At 39.2% G+C, this 21885-nt stretch overlaps 6 protein-coding genes across 6 annotated transcripts; 1 reads left to right on the top strand and 5 right to left on the bottom strand.

Annotated features, from left to right (window-relative positions):
* Positions 1-134: 134 nt before the first annotated feature.
* LOC103953664 (probable leucine-rich repeat receptor-like protein kinase At1g35710) lies at positions 135-3886 on the top strand. Its single transcript, XM_009365433.3, has 2 exons — positions 135-3244; positions 3338-3886. The coding sequence occupies exons 1-2, from the start codon at positions 223-225 to the stop codon at positions 3706-3708; spliced, it is 3393 nt and encodes a 1130-aa protein (XP_009363708.2). The 5' UTR covers positions 135-222; the 3' UTR covers positions 3709-3886.
* Positions 3887-4006: 120 nt separating this feature from the next.
* Positions 4007-5374, bottom strand: LOC103936267 (the record flags this gene model as incomplete). The annotated part of the gene is made up of 1 exon (XM_009346109.2): positions 4007-5374. A coding segment is annotated over one exon (531 nt), but the record flags the coding sequence as incomplete, so codon positions are not given.
* A 2048-nt stretch (positions 5375-7422) lies between these two features.
* Positions 7423-8556, bottom strand: LOC125475239. Its single transcript, XM_048579804.1, has one exon. The coding sequence runs from the start codon at positions 8554-8556 to the stop codon at positions 7423-7425; it is 1134 nt and encodes a 377-aa protein (XP_048435761.1).
* A 1363-nt stretch (positions 8557-9919) lies between these two features.
* LOC125475306 lies at positions 9920-10883 on the bottom strand. Its single transcript, XM_048580023.1, has 2 exons — positions 10830-10883; positions 9920-10623 (listed from the first exon to the last, which is right to left on the bottom strand). Exon 2 carries the CDS (start codon positions 10562-10564, stop codon positions 9920-9922), a length of 645 nt encoding a protein of 214 aa, XP_048435980.1. The 5' UTR covers positions 10565-10623; positions 10830-10883.
* A 1252-nt stretch (positions 10884-12135) lies between these two features.
* LOC103936256 (probable E3 ubiquitin-protein ligase ARI7) lies at positions 12136-16667 on the bottom strand. The gene is made up of 9 exons (XM_048579805.1): positions 16602-16667; positions 15751-15858; positions 15519-15609; positions 15321-15410; positions 14821-14868; positions 13675-13746; positions 13443-13542; positions 13232-13358; positions 12136-12716 (listed from the first exon to the last, which is right to left on the bottom strand). Exons 1-9 carry the CDS (start codon positions 16607-16609, stop codon positions 12539-12541), a joined length of 822 nt encoding a protein of 273 aa, XP_048435762.1. The 5' UTR covers positions 16610-16667; the 3' UTR covers positions 12136-12538.
* A 1733-nt stretch (positions 16668-18400) lies between these two features.
* LOC125475307 (NAC domain-containing protein 41-like) lies at positions 18401-19348 on the bottom strand. Its single transcript, XM_048580024.1, has one exon. The coding sequence runs from the start codon at positions 19346-19348 to the stop codon at positions 18401-18403; it is 948 nt and encodes a 315-aa protein (XP_048435981.1).
* Positions 19349-21885: the final 2537 nt, after the last annotated feature.

A 21885-nucleotide genomic window follows, 5' to 3' on the forward strand; every position in this document is an offset into this window, starting at 1 on the left:
GACTAATACTATTCAAAAATTCCAAGCGTCAACTCCACGCTTGACCGGGTCAGTCAACACTGGCACCATACGGCTCTTGATTGAGTTGAAAATCCTTTCAGAAATTCCAAGCGTAAAGAAAGGATTAGAAACTCTGCACCTCCAAAGTTGTTACTAGCTCCCATATTTATTTGTGACGCATACAGACTGGCGAAAAAACATATCATACTGCAACTCAAAACCATGACATTTCTTTATATGCTTCTGCTGCTGTCCGCATTGCCACTGATCAAAACGGCATCAATATCTCCAAGAAAACAAGCAGAGTCGCTCGTCAAATGGAAGGGCGGCTTTTCTTCTTTATTATCATCATCGCCACCTTCGCTACTCAATTCATGGTCCCTCACCAACCTCAACAGCCTCTGCAACTGGACTGCCATTTCCTGCTCCAAAACCAGAACAGTCTCCAAAATAGACCTCTCCAATATGCAAATTTTCGGAACACTGTCCCTTTTCGACTTTTCCTCATTTCCAAATCTCACCCACTTCAATCTAAATGGCAACTATTTCCATGGGCCTATACCATCTGAGATTGACCAGGTAACAGAGCTTCACTATCTAAATCTCCGCAACAACCGTCTCTCTGGTACCATCCCCTATCAACTGAGCAATCTCCAAAAGGTACGGTACATGGACCTTGGATTAAACTATTTTATCTATGCTGATCAAGATTGGTCAGAATTTGCAGGCATACCTTCATTGACCTACCTTGCTATGTCTATGCAACCTGATAGTCTATATCATTCAGAATTCCCAGAATTTATATCTCAATGCCGGAACTTAACGTTCCTCGACTTGTCTCAAATTAATTTGAATGGCCAAATTCCACCTTCGATAGGCCAACTCAGGGAGCTCCAGTACCTTGATCTTTCATACAACTCCTTAAACTCTTCTATCCCTTCTGAGCTCGGTCTTTGTACAAACCTCACCCACTTGTTCCTGGCTTCCAATCAACTCAACGGGGAACTGCCTCTGTCCTTGTCCAATCTGAACAACCTCGTCAAATTGGGTTTAGCTAATAACCATATCTCTGGCACGATTCCGGACAATATAGGCTTGATTTCTGGTCTTCAAAGTATTGACCTGAGAATGAATCATCTAGAAGGGAAAATTCCATCCTCTATAGGCCAAATCAGGGAGCTCCAGTACCTTGATCTTTCATACAACTCCTTAAACTCTTCAATCCCTCTCTCTATAGGCCAACTCGGGGAGCTCCAGTACCTTGATCTTTCACACAACTCCTTAAACTCTTCTATCCCTTCTGAGCTTGGTCTTTGTACAAACCTCACCCACTTGTTCTTGGCTTTCAATGAACTCAACGGGGAACTGCCTCTGTCCTTGTCCAATCTGAACAACCTCGTCGAATTGGGTTTAGCTAATAACCATATCCCTGGCATGATTCCGGACAATATAGGTTTGATTTCTGGTCTTCAAAGTATTGACCTGAGAAGGAATAATCTGGAAGGGAAAATTCCATCCTCTGTAGGCCAAATCAGGGAGCTCCAGTACCTTGATCTTTCATACAACTCCTTAAACTCATCAATCCCTCTCTCTATAGGCCAACTCGGGGAGCTCCAGTACCTTGATCTTTCACACAACTCCTTAAACTCTTCTATCCCTTTTGAGCTTGGTCTTTGTACAAACCTCACCCACTTGTTCCTGGCTTCCAATCAACTCAACGGGGAACTGCCTCTGTCCTTGTCCAATCTGAACAACCTCGTCAAATTGGGTTTAGCTAATAACCATATCTCTGGCACGATTCCGGACAATATAGGTTTGATTTCTGGTCTTCAAAGTATTGACCTGAGAAAGAATAATCTGCAAGGGAAAATTCCATCCTCTGTAGGCCAAATCAGGGAGCTCCAGTACCTTAATCTTTCATACAACTCCTTAAACTCATCAATCCCTTCTGAACTTGGCCTTCATACAAACCTCACCCACTTGTCCTTGTCTTCCAATAAACTCAGTGGGGAACTGCCTCTGTCCTTGTCCAATCTAAGCAACCTCGTTGAATTGGGTTTAGATAATAATCTATTTACTGGTCAAATCCTTCCTTCTCTGGTCTCCAATTGGATTAATATGGAATCTTTGCAACTTCAGTCCAATGAACTCAGTGGGGAGATTCCGACGGAAGTTGAAAATATGAACTTTCTGTTGACGCTCAATCTAAGAAGGAACCACTTGACAGGAGCGATCCCTCAGATTCTAGGCAATTTAGATCTGCTTAAGCTGCTCGATTTATCACACAACCATCTTTCGGGGCAAATCCCATCATTTGTCAACAAGTTTTTTCTTCGTGATGTTAATTTTTCTTACAACAACTTGACTGGCCGAATCCCATGCGTTTTCCAATGGGCACCAGAAAATGCTTTGGTTGGAAACTCTGGGTTGCATGGGTATGTAGACTCGTGTGTAGACAGTATACCCCCTCGGACCAACGTACCCCCTCGGCACAACAGAAATTTCAAAAAGGATAACAAAAGAGTTCTAATTGGTATCCTTGTGCCTGTTTGTGGTTTATTAATGGTTACAACTGTCATTGGTCTTATGTTCCGTAAAAAATCCAGTCTCGTTTTGAACAAAGTCAACACTTCTGAAAACTTTGCGAGTTTGGAATCAATGATATTGCAAGAGGAAGTAAAGTTTACGTTTGCGGAAGTTGTGAAGGCTGTAGATGACTTTCATGAGAAGTACTGCATTGGGGCAGGAGGGTTTGGAAGGGTTTACAAGGCAGAGTTGCAATCAGGCCAAGTTGTTGCAGTTAAAAGGCTTAACATGTCAGACTCTAATGATATTCCAGCAATCAATCTCCATAGCTTTCAGAATGAAATCCGAACTTTGACAAGCATCCGGCACCGGAACATCATAAGGCTATATGGCTTCTGTTCAAGGAGGGGTTGCATATTCTTGCTTTATGAATACTTAGAAAGAGGAAGCCTGGGAAAAGCTTTGTATGGAGTTGAAGGTGTTAATGAACTCGTTTGGGCAACTAGAGTCAAAATTGTGCAAGGACTTGCTCATGCACTTTCTTACTTGCACCATGATTGCTCTCCACCAATTGTGCACCGTGACATAACCGTCAACAATGTATTGCTTGAGTCTGATTTCGAGGTTCGTCTCTCAGATTTCGGAATAGCCAGGTTATTGAGTACTGATTCATCCAACTGGACAGATATCGCTGGTTCATTTGGCTACATAGCACCAGGTAATGTAAACTTAATTTGTACATTTATGGTTCATCTTTTTGCTTATTGGGATACATTTTAAGGTAGCCAGTTTTGTTTTTATTGATGTGCAGAGCTTGCATACACTATGCGAGTCACGGATAAATGTGATGTATATAGCTTTGGAGTGGTGGCGCTCGAAGTCATGATGGGAAAGCACCCAGGAGATATGCTAGAGTCCCAGCTACAAGAATCATCAAAATCAAGGAGGGACAATGTAGAATTGCTCCTGAAAGATTTGTTAGACCAAAGGTTGGAACCGCCAACCAATGAATCTGCAAAGGCAGTGGTGCTTGTAGTGATAATGGCCTTGGCCTGTATACGAACGCGTCCTGCGTCCAGACCCACGATGTTATTTGTGGCACAAAAACTCTCAGCTCAAACCTTGCCTTGTCTTCCAGAACCATTTGGTATGTTGACAATCAACAAGCTAATGGCACTATAAAAAAAAATAAAATAAAATAAAATAAAAAAGAATACAAGGGCGAATAGTTCAAACTTCCCTTTTGTATTCCTGCCACATGCAGTTCCATCTAATTTCTCGTGTAATACATCTTCAGTACTGTAATTACTCATCTGTATTATTTGTCGAATGTGGATTAATGTGTGATGAATTTTCTTAATCTTAATTGCATTAAACCGATAATCCATGTCCTTCCTCTAGTTCAAAGAGCTACCCTAAAAAATTGAACCTACATGGATCATTTTCGCCATGGATTATTTTGAAAGCAAACACATATGGAACTACAGGATGCAATCTGACCTTGCATCTTTGAACCATGTTGCGCGTCGAAGTACATTTGATCTTCCAGGCATTCTTGAACTTTTCCGCTATGTCAAATATAGGTTTGTGCCTTTCCTCTCTAAATCTGCAACAGCCAGAACTGCCTTCACGTTCACAATACAGCACAATAGAAGACACTTTAACACGACAATCTGTTAAATTAGCAAATGGGGAAGTGGTGGAATAACACCGTAGTATTGTGAGCAAGTCTCGGGTGTCCCTGTGGCTTTGGAACCACCCACATAATGATAAACAAGCGTGGCTGCTTTGCCTCAATCCAACACTGACCAGGACATCAAATCTATAGCTTCTGTGCGTTGAACCAAATCCCATCAGGAGTTGTTCTCATAATCCTTGAATTATAATTGTAACTCTTTTAGTTTAATCGTTGTCCTACACGGATCCATCAAACCAAAGGCACATGTGGATTGGAGACATGGGGAGACAGTATGGTATCTGCTTATTGGTTGGCTGGCTTCAAACGATTTTTGAGCTGAAATTTTCTTGCAAAACTAATAAACAAGAAAAGAGAATGCGGCAATAGGGATTACAGTGAAATGTAAACAACCTACAAATAAGTTGACTGTGCAGAAGTTGCTGAAAGAGCGAAAATAACTGGATGAGATGTGACCCTTATCGCATTGGACTTCTATTGTCAGGTGATACTTTCAGGCCACGCTGTGCCTTAAACCGACTGTATATGATTGTTAAAAGACTGACCAAGACTGTTATAAGCATCCAGATTTTCACTTTGTGGTTCATTCATCTACACAATGAGAAACGCTCTACAATCAAACTAACAAAGAGACGCATGCAATGAGAAATCATCTTCGTTGAATTCTGAATCAACATGCTTGTGTCCATCAAACTCAGCAAGGCCCGTGAATGTCTCAATGAGAACTTCTTTTGCTGCAATATCTTCATCTATGCGATCGTTAACCATACCAACTGGTTCATTGACATGTACTTTTCCATTTTCGGGTTCTACAGCATAATATTTGGTATCTAAAGGTACATTTTTCTCACAAATTTTGGTTGCCTTGCTCAACCTTGAAGGCAAAGTATTAGTCCGCGGGACACCCTTGTATTTTTGCTTCAATTTCATAATCTTCGATGCTGCTGATCCTGAGCTGAAAACTAGTCTTACCCCCTGCCCTTCTTCGGCATCCATGTTCCTATCATGGTGTTCTAACGGAATTGAATCTGATGGAGTTTCAGACGCTGTTATACTTATGCCCTTCCGGGGTGACATGGAAAAGTAATTGCAGTTTGCTTCTGAATTCCAATCAGTTTTCTGCTCAAATGGCCAGAAAAGCGGTTCATCAATAAGTTAGATCTTCCAAATCTTCAGCTTCAGAAGCATGTCCTGATGCAAAATCACACCAGAATTAGATGACTGAAAGTCATGACCCCGGCAACTACTTTTGTAAGATGGGCTGGGAAAATCAGACAGAAACCAATCTGACTTTGAATCTGTACCCGGTGTCAATTTGTCATCAGGTGCAGCAGGTTGTTGTGCATGATCTTGATTAGGGTACTCACCACGCATCATCTCTCCTCCAAGACGATCAAATATATTCACAATCAAGTCCTCATAATCATCTCATTCATCTGTTGTTCTTAGCCCCATCTTGATCTCATCTGCAACAGAGGCCGCGGCAGCGGCGGCAGGATCAGGCAGGAGATCAAACTCTCCAATCAAGGCCTCCAAATCAAATCTCAAAGATCATCATCATCTTTTTTCTCACTACCTCTCTATCTGAATCTGCAGTGCAGACGCCTAACAAATTGCAAAACCACAATCAACACGTTGAAGAACTCTTCAAAATGAGGTAATTTTAATACCCTCCACCACTTCATATTGAAAAGCGCATACATATACAACATGAAACAACAAATATGGCACAATTTGAAGCATGAATAGGCAAGCATGCCTTGCCCGCAGATAATATAGAATAGGAAACAAGAGTATAAAGCATAGAAGGAAGCCTTGTTCAATTCGACAAATCTAAAATCACGACCTATGAGTGCAATGTTCCCCATCATCGTGTTTCTCTTAATACCTGACGTGGAAACCAGGAAATTGATGACCCTTTACAAATTTTGAATATTGAGATAATTTATATTACTTGTTCATCTTAGTGTGTCTCTATGAATGCCAAATGATAGCAAACATAAAAATAATACCAGACACATCAGAAATGCAATTGAAGGCATTTCTTTCAAATGATCAAAATGAGGACTGTCATGCTCTCACGAATGTGACATACATAATATCAGACGCATCAACAGCTACTGAAACTGAAAACCTAAGAGACAGTAGCTTCAAAAACAAGTCCTACATGGTGAAGAAATCTACACCAAAAGAACTGCAAGTACACAGGGAACAGCATGTGAGCTCCACATCCTACCTCGTACTTAAAGAGATGCAATTTGTAAAGCTTCAATTTTTTAGAATCACGACCATCCTGTTGAGCAGAGAAATTAAAGAACTCATAGGGAATAGACGAGAAAACGAAGTGCCGGTTGTCGACTACTTGATGCCCTCCCCCTCTTCCTTTATCCGGGCTTGGGACCGGCAGTGTAAGATAAACTTACACAGGTGGAGTTAGAGAATTAAAGAACTGTAAAAAGAAAATCAGTTATGGACAAGATGTCAAGACCAATAGAAAATCAGTTAAGGACAACAGCGAGAAACTTGCATTGCTGGTCCAAAACAGAACGTGACACATCTAATATAGACTAAGGTATGAATACTAAAAATTAAAGAGAGAAAACTTACATTCCACAAAAAAATCCATAAAAACAGTGGCAAGAAACATGATAATTGTCCTTATCGTCAACAAAACTATCAACACGTTCACAAACTGACACTGAACACTTAACACACCATGTTACCATCAAAATTCAAGCACAATACACAGAACATGCTTATGCTCACAAGCCACACATGCAGAGGGAGTAATTCAAAGGAAAAGAAAACATTAATTTGATTTTCTAATTTAGTATAGTAATTGAAATCATCAACCTTGAAATTGGAAACCTTTTGTCAATAAAAATAAAAAGAGAGTAAGAAACTTGGGTGGAAAAGAAAAGTATTATAAAGCATTCAGTGCATTAAAATTGGAAACGATCCTAGAAGCACATACATACACATGACTGAGGGAAACGCAGTAGACCTGAGGTGCAGCAAAATGAAAGGCAGGCAATGGATCAGTATGGCGGAGAAGAAGGCCCAGGTAAACACCTCTACCAAATTTCTTAATTAACTAATGAACCAAAAGAAATCAAAGCATATATACTAAGAACGGAAATAAAATCTATCCTGATCATAACTGTGCTTCTATATGCACGCCATGGAAATTCACAAACAGTCTATTGATCATTCACAGAATCACTCATCCACAAACAGTCTGTCCAGTAATTGAACCCATCTAACGGTTGGCTGAATTCGTCAATTTGAGGCCACTCCTGGGGCAATTTACCTTCAAGCGTTGTCAACCATTCTTTAATGTCTCCACGCACTGCTTCACCGTCTAAAGGATATTCCCCGCCGCCCAAGAATATCGGAGAAGAAGGAACATCACTCATCAGTGGCACATATTCATGATCTGAAATATGAGTGGGAATGGGCATCACATTTCCTTTAATGTAGCTTATGCACCCCTGGTCGTGATTGCTAGTGTCGCTGTCCAAGCAAATGGGATAAGAAGGAACATCACTTATCAATATCACACTATCCTGATCAGAGAAATCAGTTGGCTTCGCATTGCCGTTAATGTTGGTTCTGCACTCCTGATCCTGATACCTAGAGTCACTAATCATGTTGCTTTCAGTCCCAACAAAAGGCACAACAGCAGGGGTATTGGTGATCACATTCACATTAGAAAGTTTTTGTGAACCCGGTTCTTTTCTTGCTCTGTTTCTCTTAATCGGCAGCTTCTCATTCGATACTTCTTTTCTTGCCCTCTTAGTCGGTGGCTTCTCATTGAAGTCGTGAGTTGGATTTGAGGAATTCATCTTGGTTCCGCACCTAGACCTCGGATTCCTTTTAAGTCGGGAAAGAACGACCTTTGCGCCAGCAACTACATTAGGAAGAAGACTGTACTCTTCTAAGAGCCAGCCGCCATTGTTGTTAGAACCCTTGTTGTTATACCTGAAATGCCCTTTATCCCTGATTGGAATTCCGTCCAAACCTAAAACTTTGTCGGAGGATGTTTCGCTCCAAGTGCCTCCGGCTTCGATCTGGTGTTTGCTGCGGCAGTCGCTGTCACTTCTAGGACGCAGCTCGTAGAAGAAGAACAAGTCCTGATCGAGTAGGGAATTTCCACCGAATTGCTCCCAAACCACCCAGGGTGGTGTTTGTCCAAAGAGATTGAACTCGTGAACAAACGGGTTGCCCAAGGGCTTTCCGGAGAGGGTTCTATCGAGAAGATAGGAACTGACCAATTCTTGATCAGTAGGATGAAACCGAAAACCCAATGGCATACCGTAATAACCCTCCTCCATTGTTAAACGCGATTTCAATTCAATGTAATTCAAAACAAAACAAACGCAGCACCAAAAACCCTAAACTTTTCTTGGGCACAAAATGAAGAAGAGAAAATAAGCGAGAAATTAAAGAGAAGAAAAAGAGAAACCTGAAAGCCGATTTGGCTCGCTCGCCGAGGAGAGCGGCTCGTCGACGTCTCCTCAATCGTCGTCTTCGTCCCCAAACAAGAGCAACTGAAGAGGAATCGATTTCGAGTATTCTGTTATTCAAATCAACCGGAGACTGATGGAGCACTGAATTCGAATTCTGGTTCAAATTCGAACGCACAGAGAGAGTGAGAGAGAGAGAGAGAGAGAGAGAGTGGATTTGAAATTTAAATGTAAGAAAATATGACCGTTTGGTTTGGGAATTTAACGTTGCAAACTTGCAAGGCTCACCGCTTAAGCGCGGGTTTTAATCACGTGGCATTTTCATATCTACGAAACCCTAAAGATTTGTTTCGTATTTTTATTCTCATAGCGTTGCATGATTGACATGAAAAGTTATAGTCACGATATACTAATGTCATACAAATTGTTCAACATGGATATGTTTTGCAACATGAAATCGTGACTATGACTTAAACATAAGAAATCATAGGAAATCACGATTTTTTTAATTTCCTATGTCCAAGCCAGTCACAATTTCCTATGATTGACACGAGAAGTCGTAGTCACGATATTCACATAGCCTTGCATATGCATTTTTCATAGGAGTAACAAGATTTTCTCCCAACTCTAATACACCTTTATATTCTTCCGGTCCAAAACTATGTTGCAGAAGACTTCATAAGAAACACGTCCGGAATCAGTCATTAACAGATTGATTATTCATGAAACGAAACGTAGATGTCGAAACAAAGAGTGATAAACTGAGTACTACTGTTTGCCACAACGACAACGTCTGAAAATTGAAACGAAAACTCAGAGTGTGCTAAATGAAAGAAATGACAAGATCATAAGTAAGTGCAATCAGAAGTATTGGGAACTTCATGTACATTCATATGTATATTGTCTACAGATTTCCTCAAGATTGACAAAAGTACAGAGTAAGACCACCAGCTAGACGAAATAACAGACTGAAAACTATTCAATCCACAACAACAACAACAACAACAACAAAGCCTTTTCCCACTAAGTGGGGTCGGCTATATGAATCCTAGAACACCATTGCGCTCGGTTCTATATCATGTCTTCCGTGTAAATAAAAAGACTGAAAACTAAAAAACTAATCTTGATTAAACCGGAAGTCGGAAAGAAAAAGCTGAAAGGTAACCGTGCTCATCTGATTCATGCAAGGCGTGTATACTCCGTGTAAAGTCCTCTTCCTCCCGCTCCGCTTCTAGATGATGATGATGGTGAGCAAGCAAATCAAGAGAAAATGGAGAACCGAGGCCCGTGGCCTCTCTATGTTTCCAACCACAACTGGCAAAATAATGATTTGAAAAGGAGGGAACGGGATGATGGTGATGAGCAGAGTAGTGTGATCAGGCTCAGTAGCTTGATGCACATGATCTTGATTTGGGTCTTCATCATCCTCTCCTCCAATATGATTAAAAAATTCAGTGATCAAGTCCTCCTCATCATCCAACGCTCTTTCATCCGCGGTTCTTGGCCCCTCCTCAATCTCGTGATGATGATGACCGAGATTAGTAGTCAGCCGAGGCACAACGGCAGCCTCGTCTGCAGCAGAGGCCGCAACAGCAGAATCAGGCAGAAGCTCAAACTCGTCAATTAAGGATCTTAACAGATCATCATCCAAGCAATCATTTGCTTCGGTGGTGCTGCTTGAGGACCCCTCGTGATGAAGTAGATCATCAAGCTCCCTAATTGAGTCCTCCATTACCAAAAGATCATCATCCGAATCATGAGTCCTCTGCCTCTTGACCGTATCACCCAAAACCGTAACGGCATCATCGGAATCGGAATCAGGGAAACGCGGACGCTTGAGAGAAGAGACAGTGGGCCTCAAATCTTGACCCCTCATCTCCAATTTTCCAATTTCTTCACGAAACACAAGACAAACAGACGAAAGCGGTGTGCTTTCTGCGAAAACCAAAAACCTAAGTGGGTAATGTGGAAGAAGAAAAAGCAACACTTTCCAAACACAAGGGCTAATAAAGAAGATCAGCGAAGAGTGCGACTGAATTGATTATACGGGATTTGGGGATTAGGGTTTCTTGTTACAGTGCTAGACAGACAGAAATTAACGATACCGAGAAATAAAACAGAAGAAAAGGCAAGAACTGAACCTGGAACTGGGAACAAGTCGTCGACTTTCTGCTCAGAGAAGAGGATGTATTCGTCCCCAAATTTGAATCAAGCTTCCAATTTCTGCTCAGAGAGAGAGAGAGAGAGAGCAACAAATTTGAATTGGGCTTCGAATGCGGACGCACACAGAGAGACCGCAACAACGCAACACGATCGTTTGAGCGAGAGAGAGAGAGAGCGATCCAGAGATCCAGTGAGGGAGTGGGATGGGGGTTTTGAAATTTAAAGAAGGGAAAATATGACCGTTTGGGAATAGGACCGCTAAAACGCGGGCTTCATCACGTGCCGTTTTCCCTCTGCTCCTTGGCGCCTGCGAGTGGGAACCCTTCCCCAAAGGGCCCAACCCAACCACATTGTGTACCAAATGACTAAATTACCCTCGCATTTCAAATCATGCAGAACGCAGAGCTCGGGGTATTTTAGTCAAACCAAAAACTCAAAAGCTCAAAGGATCGCAGAATCGTATCACCGTCTCGGTTACGAGTTGTTTGTTTGATCCAGATGTATATGAGAAGTGTGGCGTTTGGGAGTACGCGATGCGAGTAAGGTGCTTGATAATTTGTCTATCATCAATTATTTTGAGTTATTCAGTACAAAATTCTATTAAATATGGATAAAATGACAAAAATACTATCAATTTAATAAACAATAAGTCAAAATGATTTGATAAAAATTAAAGATATTTTTATCATTTTATCCTTATCTAATGAAAATTTTACACAGAATGATCAAAATGATTGATAATAGATAAACTCAGAGACTACTTCTATGGAACTCAAATCTCAATGATCGAAGTGATGGGTTATGTTAATCTGAATGACCATTTTGACTATAAAACTTTAATAGAACACTGAAACCAAAATTATCCAATTCCTCCTTCGTATTATTTCCACACACATCTTTATTCCCAGCCCATCAAATTTCCTCAAGCATTAATATACTTTTTTGCCATGATTTTCTAATAATTTAGACAAAACATTTTCCAAACATCGATTGTACACATGTTTAATGACTTTGAAACAAAAAATGGCCACATTTTAATTAGCAAAATATATTTCAAGTAAAAATAGGATAGAATAGGGCACCGTTCGAATCCGAAATTAGAAGAACCAACATTCTTGATCATACACTCGTTGAGTGCAAACTGCAAAAACCAAAACCAAACAATGACGCGAGAAGCATCAGATATGCGATGTTTTTTCCCGCTACTCATTACTAGCTTTTAACTATTACAATGAATGCAATTCAGAATAATTTCACAGCATACGGATTCAGAAAACGAGTCCAAACACAAACGTTACTGAAACTGATACGAAAATAAATACAGCATATCGGCATTCACAATAGACAACTGCAATATACTTCAATTAGGTCGTGGAACCCCTAGTTTATAAGCACGTCGATGTTATGTACAGAATAATCACATTATGTTTCCACCAACACACACAAATACCAACAGGCCAACCTTTTTTAACCCTAAACGGCATCTGCATTTTTTTCCATTTCAGACTATCATAGTTTTCGTACCAAGAATCCATCGTCTATTGTACACTTGTTCTTAGCTTGCGTTAACTTCTTTTCTCCAACAGACTTGGGAACACAGGAAGCTAGAATACTCACCAACGGTGATGGCACATGTGGCAGGCATGGAATTGTTGTACGATACTGATCACTGGTCCAAATATCCGTGCTATACAGTTCTGCTGGACCCACCACCTCGACTGGTTACCTTTCCCCTTCCACCTTTTGCTTTGCTGCTTCCTACGTTTTTTGAGCTTGTTGACCCACCGCAAACTGCTTGAGAGTCCACATCACATAGGCCTTTCTCTAATGCCATTACCAGGTTCTGGAAGTAATTTTTAGTCACCCTGTCACAATTGGGAAATGGATGAGAAGATTGAATCAGGCAAGCGAGTGAATCAATTTGTAGTCACAGATAACTGACCGTACAACACGATAACAGACCTCTAATTTAAAAAATAAAAATAAAAATAAAAAAATCCGCAAGTAAATTACATGAAAAATGAAAGGATATTGTCTTCCTTCCAGTTCCTATCCTAAAGACTCACTCATTCGCACACTCAGAAAAGCCGGTTCTTGCACACTTTTATCTCTTCACTTCGCACACTCAGAAAAGGATATTGTCTTCCTTCCAGTTCCTATACTAAAGACTCACTGATTCGACCTTTTCATTTGCTGCATTTTGCATCCAGACAATGTTGAACAGACAACTATACACTAGGAAATTCAGTGCGGTTAACCAGATCAGAGATTTCCTCTTTATTTACACATAACTCCATTTGTTTTTTTGGACAAGACACATTTCAACACTAAACATTCCATGGCAATTGAATTTCAACTAATATTTCATCACAATATTTACCCGGTAAGTCCAGCTAGCTTTGTATGGAAATCAACGAATTCTTTCGATGGGCCTTCTGCACTAAGGAATTGCAGTAGCTCCTTCTCTGCACACTGATGAAGCCTTTCCAAAGCAGACTCTGCCTCACCTGAAGACAAAAGCAGAATTGAATATTTCAGAAAACTTATAAAACAACTCCTAACTAGTTCCTGCAGATATACACAGTTAATACCTTGCAAGTACTCAAAAAACTGCCTCTTCGCTTGCTCACGCTCTGGCAGGTAGTACCCATAAGCATATGTCCATTTTAGAACTCTCCTACATTCAACAATCTACAAACACAAAGAAAAAAAGGCAAAAATAATGTCAGCATTTCATCACCAAACAAATCTGATTTCATGTTATACGTACACTGTGCACTAAACTAATTCATTTTATATCTAACAAGAAACGCAGGAATTCACCTGCTGCCAGGCATCGGTTATGAACTTGAGCTGAGACTCAGGCTCGCGCTGTATGTCACTAAGTTTCTCCATCTGAGAGAGAGAAAAACAACGTATTCATCAGTTATTACATAGTAACTTCACAGAAATCCCAAATAGCTGACAAGAGTCCGGTTGAAACAATCATACCCAACATCTTCTAGCAATCAGTGATTTTTTTCAGTAAGAAACATAAACTACCCTTTTGTAACTGAAGAAACCCAATCAAGATAAAATACACTGAATCTCTTGAATGCTTTAACAGAGATTTTAAAAGGAAACAAAAGATTTAATACTATCTCTAAGTATATCCACTTCCTTGCCTTCTGTCAAAAAAAGAATAACCCACCATTTCCTTCCTAACACACATTCCATAAAGGAGCCAATATTGCATGCTACTAAACATGAATCTCTGATTTAATGACCGAGATAGTTGAAGAGCCACTGACTGTCTCACAAGTCATAACCTGTCTCCACCTACGGACACTAATTCTATCTCCTTTACACACTCAGACATAAGTTTCCTACTCCTGGATATGGAAAAAAAAAAAAGGTAACATCTTCGACAAATGCAAATGAGACATCCATATAGCATCCCTAAAGGACGATTTTTTTAATTTACACTGTCAAAGTCTACCAGTTGACATGAGAGGGTGCAAGTGCAACCACATCTACGGTTCTAGTTCTACAATCCGCTCGAAAGATGAGAAACACTACTATGGTCAATTTTTCTATTCTATCAAGTCTAATTTCTGAAAGGTGAAAACACATAAAATCTCATGTTTATGCTGTTAACCCTACACAAACTTAATTTCTAGCCTTGCATCTATGAATAGAGTAAGTACAATCTTCCTAGCATCTGTCATTAGCAACACGGTCAATTACGAATACAATCTTCCTAGCATCTGTCATTAGCAACATGGTCGATTACAATTGATCAATAATATTTCAGATCTGCAAAGTTTATATATGGTTCTAGTTATACAATGGAGTAGAAAGATGAGCTCTAAGCTCATACTGTTAAACACATTTGAACTTCATCCAAGAATGAAAATCGCTAATACATGAAATCATGTACATATGTTTTGTTCGTATATATGTATGTGTGCATGTAGCACATATACTTACATGCACAGTTCGCATTTGATTCAAATCCGCAAGAGCCTTTTGCCTCGACTGCCAAGGAAGAAAAAAAATTAGTCCAATGATTGAAAGAGAGAGGGACTTTCATAAAGATCCATTTTAAAGCAGCATTAAGGCTTAGCCAATTAAATTCGTAAAATGGAAGAATAATGCACAGAAAAGTCTTGATTCTAATTTAAGGAAGCTTCCACCCTCCTATGCAGTCCCTGCAAAACTGAAGTCACGCACAGGTGTCTACCTACCTACTACTGTTTGCCGCAACAAATTCGGTGAAAATTGAAATAGAAACCCAGAGTGTAATCAAATAAGTGTCAAGAGAAGCAATATCTTCTCTGATCATTGAGAAAAAGGTCACTGACAAAAAACACAGCCAGGCTACTAACATAACTGAATTTGTTAAAAATTGGCACGATGAAGATCTCTTGCATGAATTCATGGTATAGCACAAGAAACAGCGGAATTTTGAAAAAGAAAATTGTGAATACCAGCTGATTGCTTGCCCAACGTTCATAATAATGAGTGTATTTCTCCAGAGAATTTTTTGCCATTTCTCTTCTTCTCTCAGCTTCATCATACTACAATCAATAATACAAACTCTAAGTAATAGAAGAAAAAGAATGCTATTCTTCCAAAAGGGGAAATAAAACAGAATTACTACAAAGAAAAGTATAAATCATCCTTACAGCTCCCTCTTGCTTAGCTGCCTCGTAGCGGTTACATGCATAGAAACCACCCGTCCTTTCACCATGCTCCACCCATGAACCAAGGCAAAGCCTGCACGGTGCATATAATTCATTTAGCATCACATGTAAAACTTAACCATATTAGAACAGAATCAAAAGAAAAGTATTCAGATATTTTTTTCCAACAATAATAAATTTCCATTGAAGTAAGAAACAGAAGCAGAAAGCATACCAGCAAAATTCAAATTTGCAGGGTGGTGTGCATGTCATGTGCATACATCCTTGGTTTTTTTCGATAGGCCGCTTGCACTTTGGACATGGCTTAGAATTGGCCAGTATCCTGAGCATCATTAAAAAAGGTTAGGACAGAACAATACAAAATGAATCGTGAATTACCAAGAATTCCACCAACTCACATAAAAGTGTTGATAAAAGTTAACTTTCAATGGAGTATTTGAAACTAAAACTAATCATGTTTTCACTTTGCACCACTCAATTCAACAGAATTAATGAATATACTTCCAGACGTTACAGGACCAGTGACGCAGCACCGTGCCCTACACTAGGGCATGAAAATTAAATTCAAACGAGCATGTTTTAGTTTATTCACAGTCCCGTATCATGTGTAGCACCCAAACAGAACATTGCATTAATGTTATCCAACATGATCCAAAGCAATCTAACCCTCCGTCCTAATCCAATCCGAGTTACCAAACATGGTCTGAGGCAAAAATTTAAGAGGATTTCATACGCTAGACACACTAATCCATGCACACACGCGTAACTTGCGCATAAAACCTATTACCAAAAAAGTTAATATTTCCCCACAATTTATCACATTAAATTCCCTTGCATACCAAAAGCAGTGGAAGTTATCAAATCAGCACACAAAAATTAGTGAAAAATAAAGGTTAGAGAAGGAGAAGAAAAACATAATACTCTAATTATGACAAGCACATAATGAAGGGGTATTCTTACCATGGAAACAACCAGAAAGCCAATAAATGTATCAAAAGAGAAATGCATTAAATAAAAGTGTAAAACCACAAAATACAATTTTGGATGCTAAGAGAAAATACAAACCAGTTCATGTTTTCAGACTCAGCACTGTTGTTTGAAATCCATTTCTCCACAGTGCTACAGTCGACAGGACGACAATACAAAGTTTAATAGATGGGTACAAATTAAAACTAAAAATAAAATATTACAAATTTAAAAAAAGGTTGCAAATTAAAAGTGGGTACAAACTAAAAATATAAATATATGATACAAAGTTTAGCCATAAACATAAATATACCATATGTAATTTTTCTATCATTGATTAATTATACAATGTCACATGCTGGTAAACAAATGGGCAAAAAAATAATTAATATACGGATACAAATTAAAACTGAAAAGAAAATTGGTACAAATTAAAAAAGATTTGCAAATTAAAAATGGGTACAAACTAAAAATAAAAATATATGATAAAAAATTTAGCCATAAATATAAATATACTAATTGTAACATTTTTAACACTAAATGAATATATTTAGAAATAAAAAATATTTTATTATTAAAATAATTAATGATGTTATTAATACCCAAGGATCTTGATCAAAAATTGAAAATGAATAAAATTTTAATCAATAGAGTAGCAAAAGGAGAAATGAGAACCTAATTTCTGCTTAAAATTGTCAACCTGGCATTATTGAGTACTGAAGCACATAGATAACACCATTTTTTTTAACATGACTTTTTTATCATGATAACATTAGTTTTCTTTAAACAAAGTAATGAGATAGACGTTTGATAAAGTTGATACATTAACATGTTCTCTTTGATATTGTTATTGAAAAGCCAATCTTAAGGACATTTATAGATGTTTTATATTATTATTAATAATAATAATTCAAATCTTGGGTAGCCAAAAACATTTCAGATTTATTGTACAACTTTGGGTTTGCATCTCTATAAATAGACAAAATAAAATCGCTTTTGAATCTTTTATTAAGTTCAAATCTACACCTAAAGAAGTGAAAAAACACGGGCTAGACTGTGAGGGTGCGTTTGTTGCACCGGATTGTCTCGGACTGGACTAGCTTTAGGAACTAAGCTGGATTGGCTTAGACTAGACTAAACTGGACTGGCTTAATGAAGCGTTTGGTGTAGCGTTGGACTAAGAAGCTAGACTAACAATAAATTATTATTATTATAATATTTTAATTTATTTTTTATTAAAAATATCAAAATGAATATATGAAAAAATAAAAGGGCATAGCCCTCTTCTTCTTCACAAATTGCAGGTGCTTTTGCAACTTGGAGAATTATCAAATTTTCATCGACTCAAATTGATAGTAAATAGAACCAAATTTGCAGTTTAGAAGATGAACGAGCCTTGTATAAGATTTCTTGAACATTGGTTTCACCCTCACCCTCACCGACAGTTCCACTCAATTCGTTGGATTTTTGTAAGACTACCATAAGCCTTAATGTAAAAGGTATTGATTAACTGGAAAAGATCATATACCAGCAGAAATTAATGAGTTAATAACAAAACATATCACAATTTACATATAACAACTTTGTATTTCAATTCATAAAAGGAAAAATAGCAGATAAATTGAAAACAAATGGGTAGCAATCAAAACCTAGAAACCAATCAAATATGAGAAATCAATTAAACAAATCGATCAAAAACAAAAATCTATCAAAACCCATTAATAATTTGACGAATCTTCAAAACAAAACTGAAGAAAACTAAGAAGAGAAAGTGGCAGAGGAAGTTGTGATTTACGAGGACGCGACGGTGGTCCTGGGATGGTCCAGCGAGGTTGTCAAGCAGGATGAGGAGTCGAGCAGAGCGAGGAAATAGACAGCAGCCGCACCTCTACGTCCCTCTATTGATCATTCGCAGAATCGCTCATCCACAAACAGTCTGTCCAGTAATTGAACCCATCTAACGGTTGGCTGAATTCGTCAATTTGAGGCCACTCCTGGGGCAATTTACCTTCAAGCGTTGTCAACCATTCTTTAATGTCTCCACGCACTGCTTCACCGTCTAAAGGATATTCCTCGCAGCCCAAGAATATCAGAGAAGAAGGAACATCACTCATCAGTGGCACATATTCATGATCTGAAATATGAGTGGGAATGGGCATCACATTTCCCTTAATGTAGATTATGCACCCCTGGTCGTGATTGCTAGTGTCGCTTTCCAAGCAAATGGGGTAAGAAGGAAAATCACTCATCAATATCACACTATCCTGATCAGAGAAATCAGTCGGCTTCGCATTGCCGTTAATGTCAGTAATCATATTGCTTTCATTGAAGTCGTGAGTTGGATTTGAGGAATTCATCTTGCTTCCACACCTAGACCTCGGATTCCTTTTAAGTCGGGAAAGAACGACCTTTGGGCCAGCTACTACATTAGGAAGAAGACTGTACTCTTCTAACAGCCAGCCGCCGTTGTTGTTAGAACCCTTGTTGTTATACCTGAAATGCCCTTTATCCCCGATTGGAATTCCGTCCAAACCTAAAACTTTATCGGAGGATGTTTCACTCCAAGTGCCTCCGGCTTCGATCTGGCGTTTGCTGCGGCTGTCGCTGTCGCTTCTAGAACGCAGCTCATAGAAGAAGAACAAGTCCTGATCGAGTAGGGAATTTCCACCGAATTGCTCCCAAACCACCCAGGGTGGTGTTTGTCCAAAGAGATTGAACTCGTGAACAAACGGGTTGCCCAAGGGCTTTCCGGAGAGGGCTCTATCGCGAAGATAGGAACTGAACAATTCTTGATCAGTAGGATGAAACCGAAAACCCAATGGCATACCGTAATAACCCTCCTCCATTGTTAAACGCGATTTCAATTCAATGCAATAAAGAAGAGAAAATAAGCGAGAAATTAAAGAGAAGAAAAAGGGAAACCTGAAAGCCGATTTGGCTCGCTCGCCGAGGAGAGCGGCTCGTCGACGTCTCCTCAATCGTCGTCTTCGTCCCCAAACAAGAGCAACTGAAGAGGAATCGATTTCGAGTATTCTGTAATTCAAATCAACCGGAGACTGATGGAGCACTGAATTCGAATTCTGGTTCAAATTCGAACGCACAGAGAGAGAGAGAGAGAGTGGATTTGAAATTTAAATGTAAGAAAATATGACCGTTTGGTTTGGGAATTTAACGTTGCAAACTTGCAAGGCTCACCGCTTAAGCGCGGGTTTTAATCACGTGGCATTTTCATATCTACCACACCCCCCCCCCCCCCCCCCCCAAACAAACAAAATCCCCAGATTGTGAGCCAAATGACTAAAATAACGCAGGGGAAAAAAAAAATTCGATTGGGCTAGGTACCCTTTTTTACTTATTGGCCCATTTGTTTTTCTGCTGGGTCCAGTTCTTTTGGTTATCTGGCATTTTATTGTCAATTTTTTTAGATTTTTATATTAAATTAATGAACCAAAACATTTAAGGGTGAAAGTTGGATTGAAAGTTGATTACGACATGAAAAAGATTTGTTTCATATTTGTATTCACATAGCGTTGCATGATTGACACGAGAAGTTATTGTCACTACGTTCCTATGTTCAAGTCACAGTTACGATTTCCTATGATTGACACAATAAGCCATAATCACAATGTTCACATAACGTTGCATATTCATTTTTCATAGGAGTAACAAGATTTTCTCCCAGCTCTAATACACCTTTTATGTTCTTCCTGTCCAAAACTATGTTGGAGAAGATTTCATAAGAAACATGTCCGGAATCAGTCATTAGCAGATTGATTATTCATGAAACGAAACGTAGATGTCGAAACAAACAGTGATAAACTGAGTACTACTGTTCGCCAACGTCTGAAAATTGAAACAAAAACTAGTGTGCTGAAAGAAATGACAAGAACAAAAGCAAGTGCAATCAGAACTATTGGGAACTTCATGTACATTCATACGTATATTGTCTACACATTTCCTCAAGATTGACAAAAGTACGGAGTAAGACCACCAGCTAGACGAATAACAGACTGAAAACTATTCTATCAACAACTATCCACAACAATAACAACAACGAAGTCTTTTCCCACTAAGTGGAGTCGGTTATATGAATCCTACAAAGCCATTGCGCTCGGTCCTATGTCACGTCTTCCGTGTAAATAAAAAGACTGAAAATTAATAAACTAACTACGATTAAACCGGCAGTCGGAAAGAAAAAGCTGAAAGGTAACCGTTCTCATCTGAATTCTTGAACTCTACTAGTAGTATAAAAACAAGAGCTGACGCTAATAGCTTGACAACTTGATTCAGGCAAGGCGTGTATACTCCGTGTAAAGTCCTCTTCCTCCTGCTCCGCTTCTAGATGATGATGATGGTGAGCAAGCAAATCAAGAGAAAATGGAGAACCGAGGCCCGTGGCCTTCCTATGTTTCCAACCACAACTGGCAAAATAATGACTTGAAAATGAGGGAACGGGATGATGGTGATGAGCAGAGTAGTGTGATCAGGCTCAGTAGCTTGATGTACATGATCTTGATTGGGGTCTTCATCATCCTCTCCTCCAATATGATTAAAGAATTCAGTGATCAAGTCCTCCTCATCATCCGTGGTTCTTGGCCCCTCCTCAATCCCGTGATGATGATGACCGACATGAGTATGTTGAATAAGAAGAGTATCCAAGATAACTCTAATGATACCAAGAAGAAGAAAATAGAACACACTCTTAAAGAAAGCTCACAAAACAAACTAATTAGCAAAGCTTTTCTTATTTAGCTCTAGGCTTTGTTTTTCCTTGGATGATTTACAATGCCTGAGGACTTGGGTATTTATAGCAAACCAAATGAATAACTAAGATTATTTATTACCACACAAAACACATTAATTGCACCTAATTTATTTTTATTCAACCATGCCTAACATTGCCTAATTTTCCATACCTAACTTTGACATTGATTTTCAACACTCCCCCTCAATGTCAGCTCTCATTCTTTGCACTGTGCTGAGCAGACAACGAAAATTTTCGAGCTTGCCTGTACTTAAACTTTTTGTGAACAAGTCCGCAACTTGATCATTCGTCTTGACTTGTCTCATCTCAATCTCTTCTTGTAGAACCTTTTCTCTGATAAAGTGGTAGTGCACTTCCACATGTTTAGTTCTTGCATGAAAGACTGGATTTTCCGCCAAGCGAATGGCCGATTGGTTATCACAGTACAATGGTACTGGATAATCTACTGGTTGATGTAGATCACTCATCAACTGTACCAGCCATGCATTCTCTTGAGCTGTCATTGCTACTGCTCTATACTCTGCTTCAGTGGTTGACAATGATACCGTCGACTGTCTCTTGCTACACCAAGAGATGGTTCCAGAACCAAGCTTAAACACATACCCAGTTGTTGATCTC

This window comes from the organism of the source record quoted next, unplaced genomic scaffold (genome assembly GCF_019419815.1).
Source record: "Pyrus x bretschneideri cultivar Hongxiangsu unplaced genomic scaffold, Pyrus_bretschneideri_v1 Contig14, whole genome shotgun sequence".
In the NCBI taxonomy this organism is placed as follows: domain Eukaryota; kingdom Viridiplantae; phylum Streptophyta; class Magnoliopsida; order Rosales; family Rosaceae; genus Pyrus; species Pyrus x bretschneideri.

Excerpts from the sequence above, each read along its gene's own strand:
- LOC103953664 (XM_009365433.3), top strand. The coding sequence starts at position 223 with ATGACATTTCTTTATATGCTTCTGCTGCTGTCCGCATTGCCACTGATC. Across the intron at positions 3,245-3,337 it reads ATTTGGCTACATAGCACCAG|AGCTTGCATACACTATGCGA; the intron begins GTAATGTAAACT and ends ATTGATGTGCAG.
- LOC125475239 (XM_048579804.1), bottom strand. The coding sequence starts at position 8,556 with ATGGAGGAGGGTTATTACGGTATGCCATTGGGTTTTCGGTTTCATCCT.
- LOC125475306 (XM_048580023.1), bottom strand. The coding sequence starts at position 10,564 with ATGAGGGGTCAAGATTTGAGGCCCACTGTCTCTTCTCTCAAGCGTCCG.
- LOC103936256 (XM_048579805.1), bottom strand. Across the intron at positions 15,610-15,750 it reads TGCAAATTTGAATTTTGCTG|GCTTTGCCTTGGTTCATGGG; the intron begins GTATGCTTTCTG and ends TGCACCGTGCAG. Across the intron at positions 12,717-13,231 it reads AAGCTAGCTGGACTTACCGG|GGTGACTAAAAATTACTTCC; the intron begins GTAAATATTGTG and ends CAATTGTGACAG.
- LOC125475307 (XM_048580024.1), bottom strand. The coding sequence starts at position 19,348 with ATGGAGGAGGGTTATTACGGTATGCCATTGGGTTTTCGGTTTCATCCT.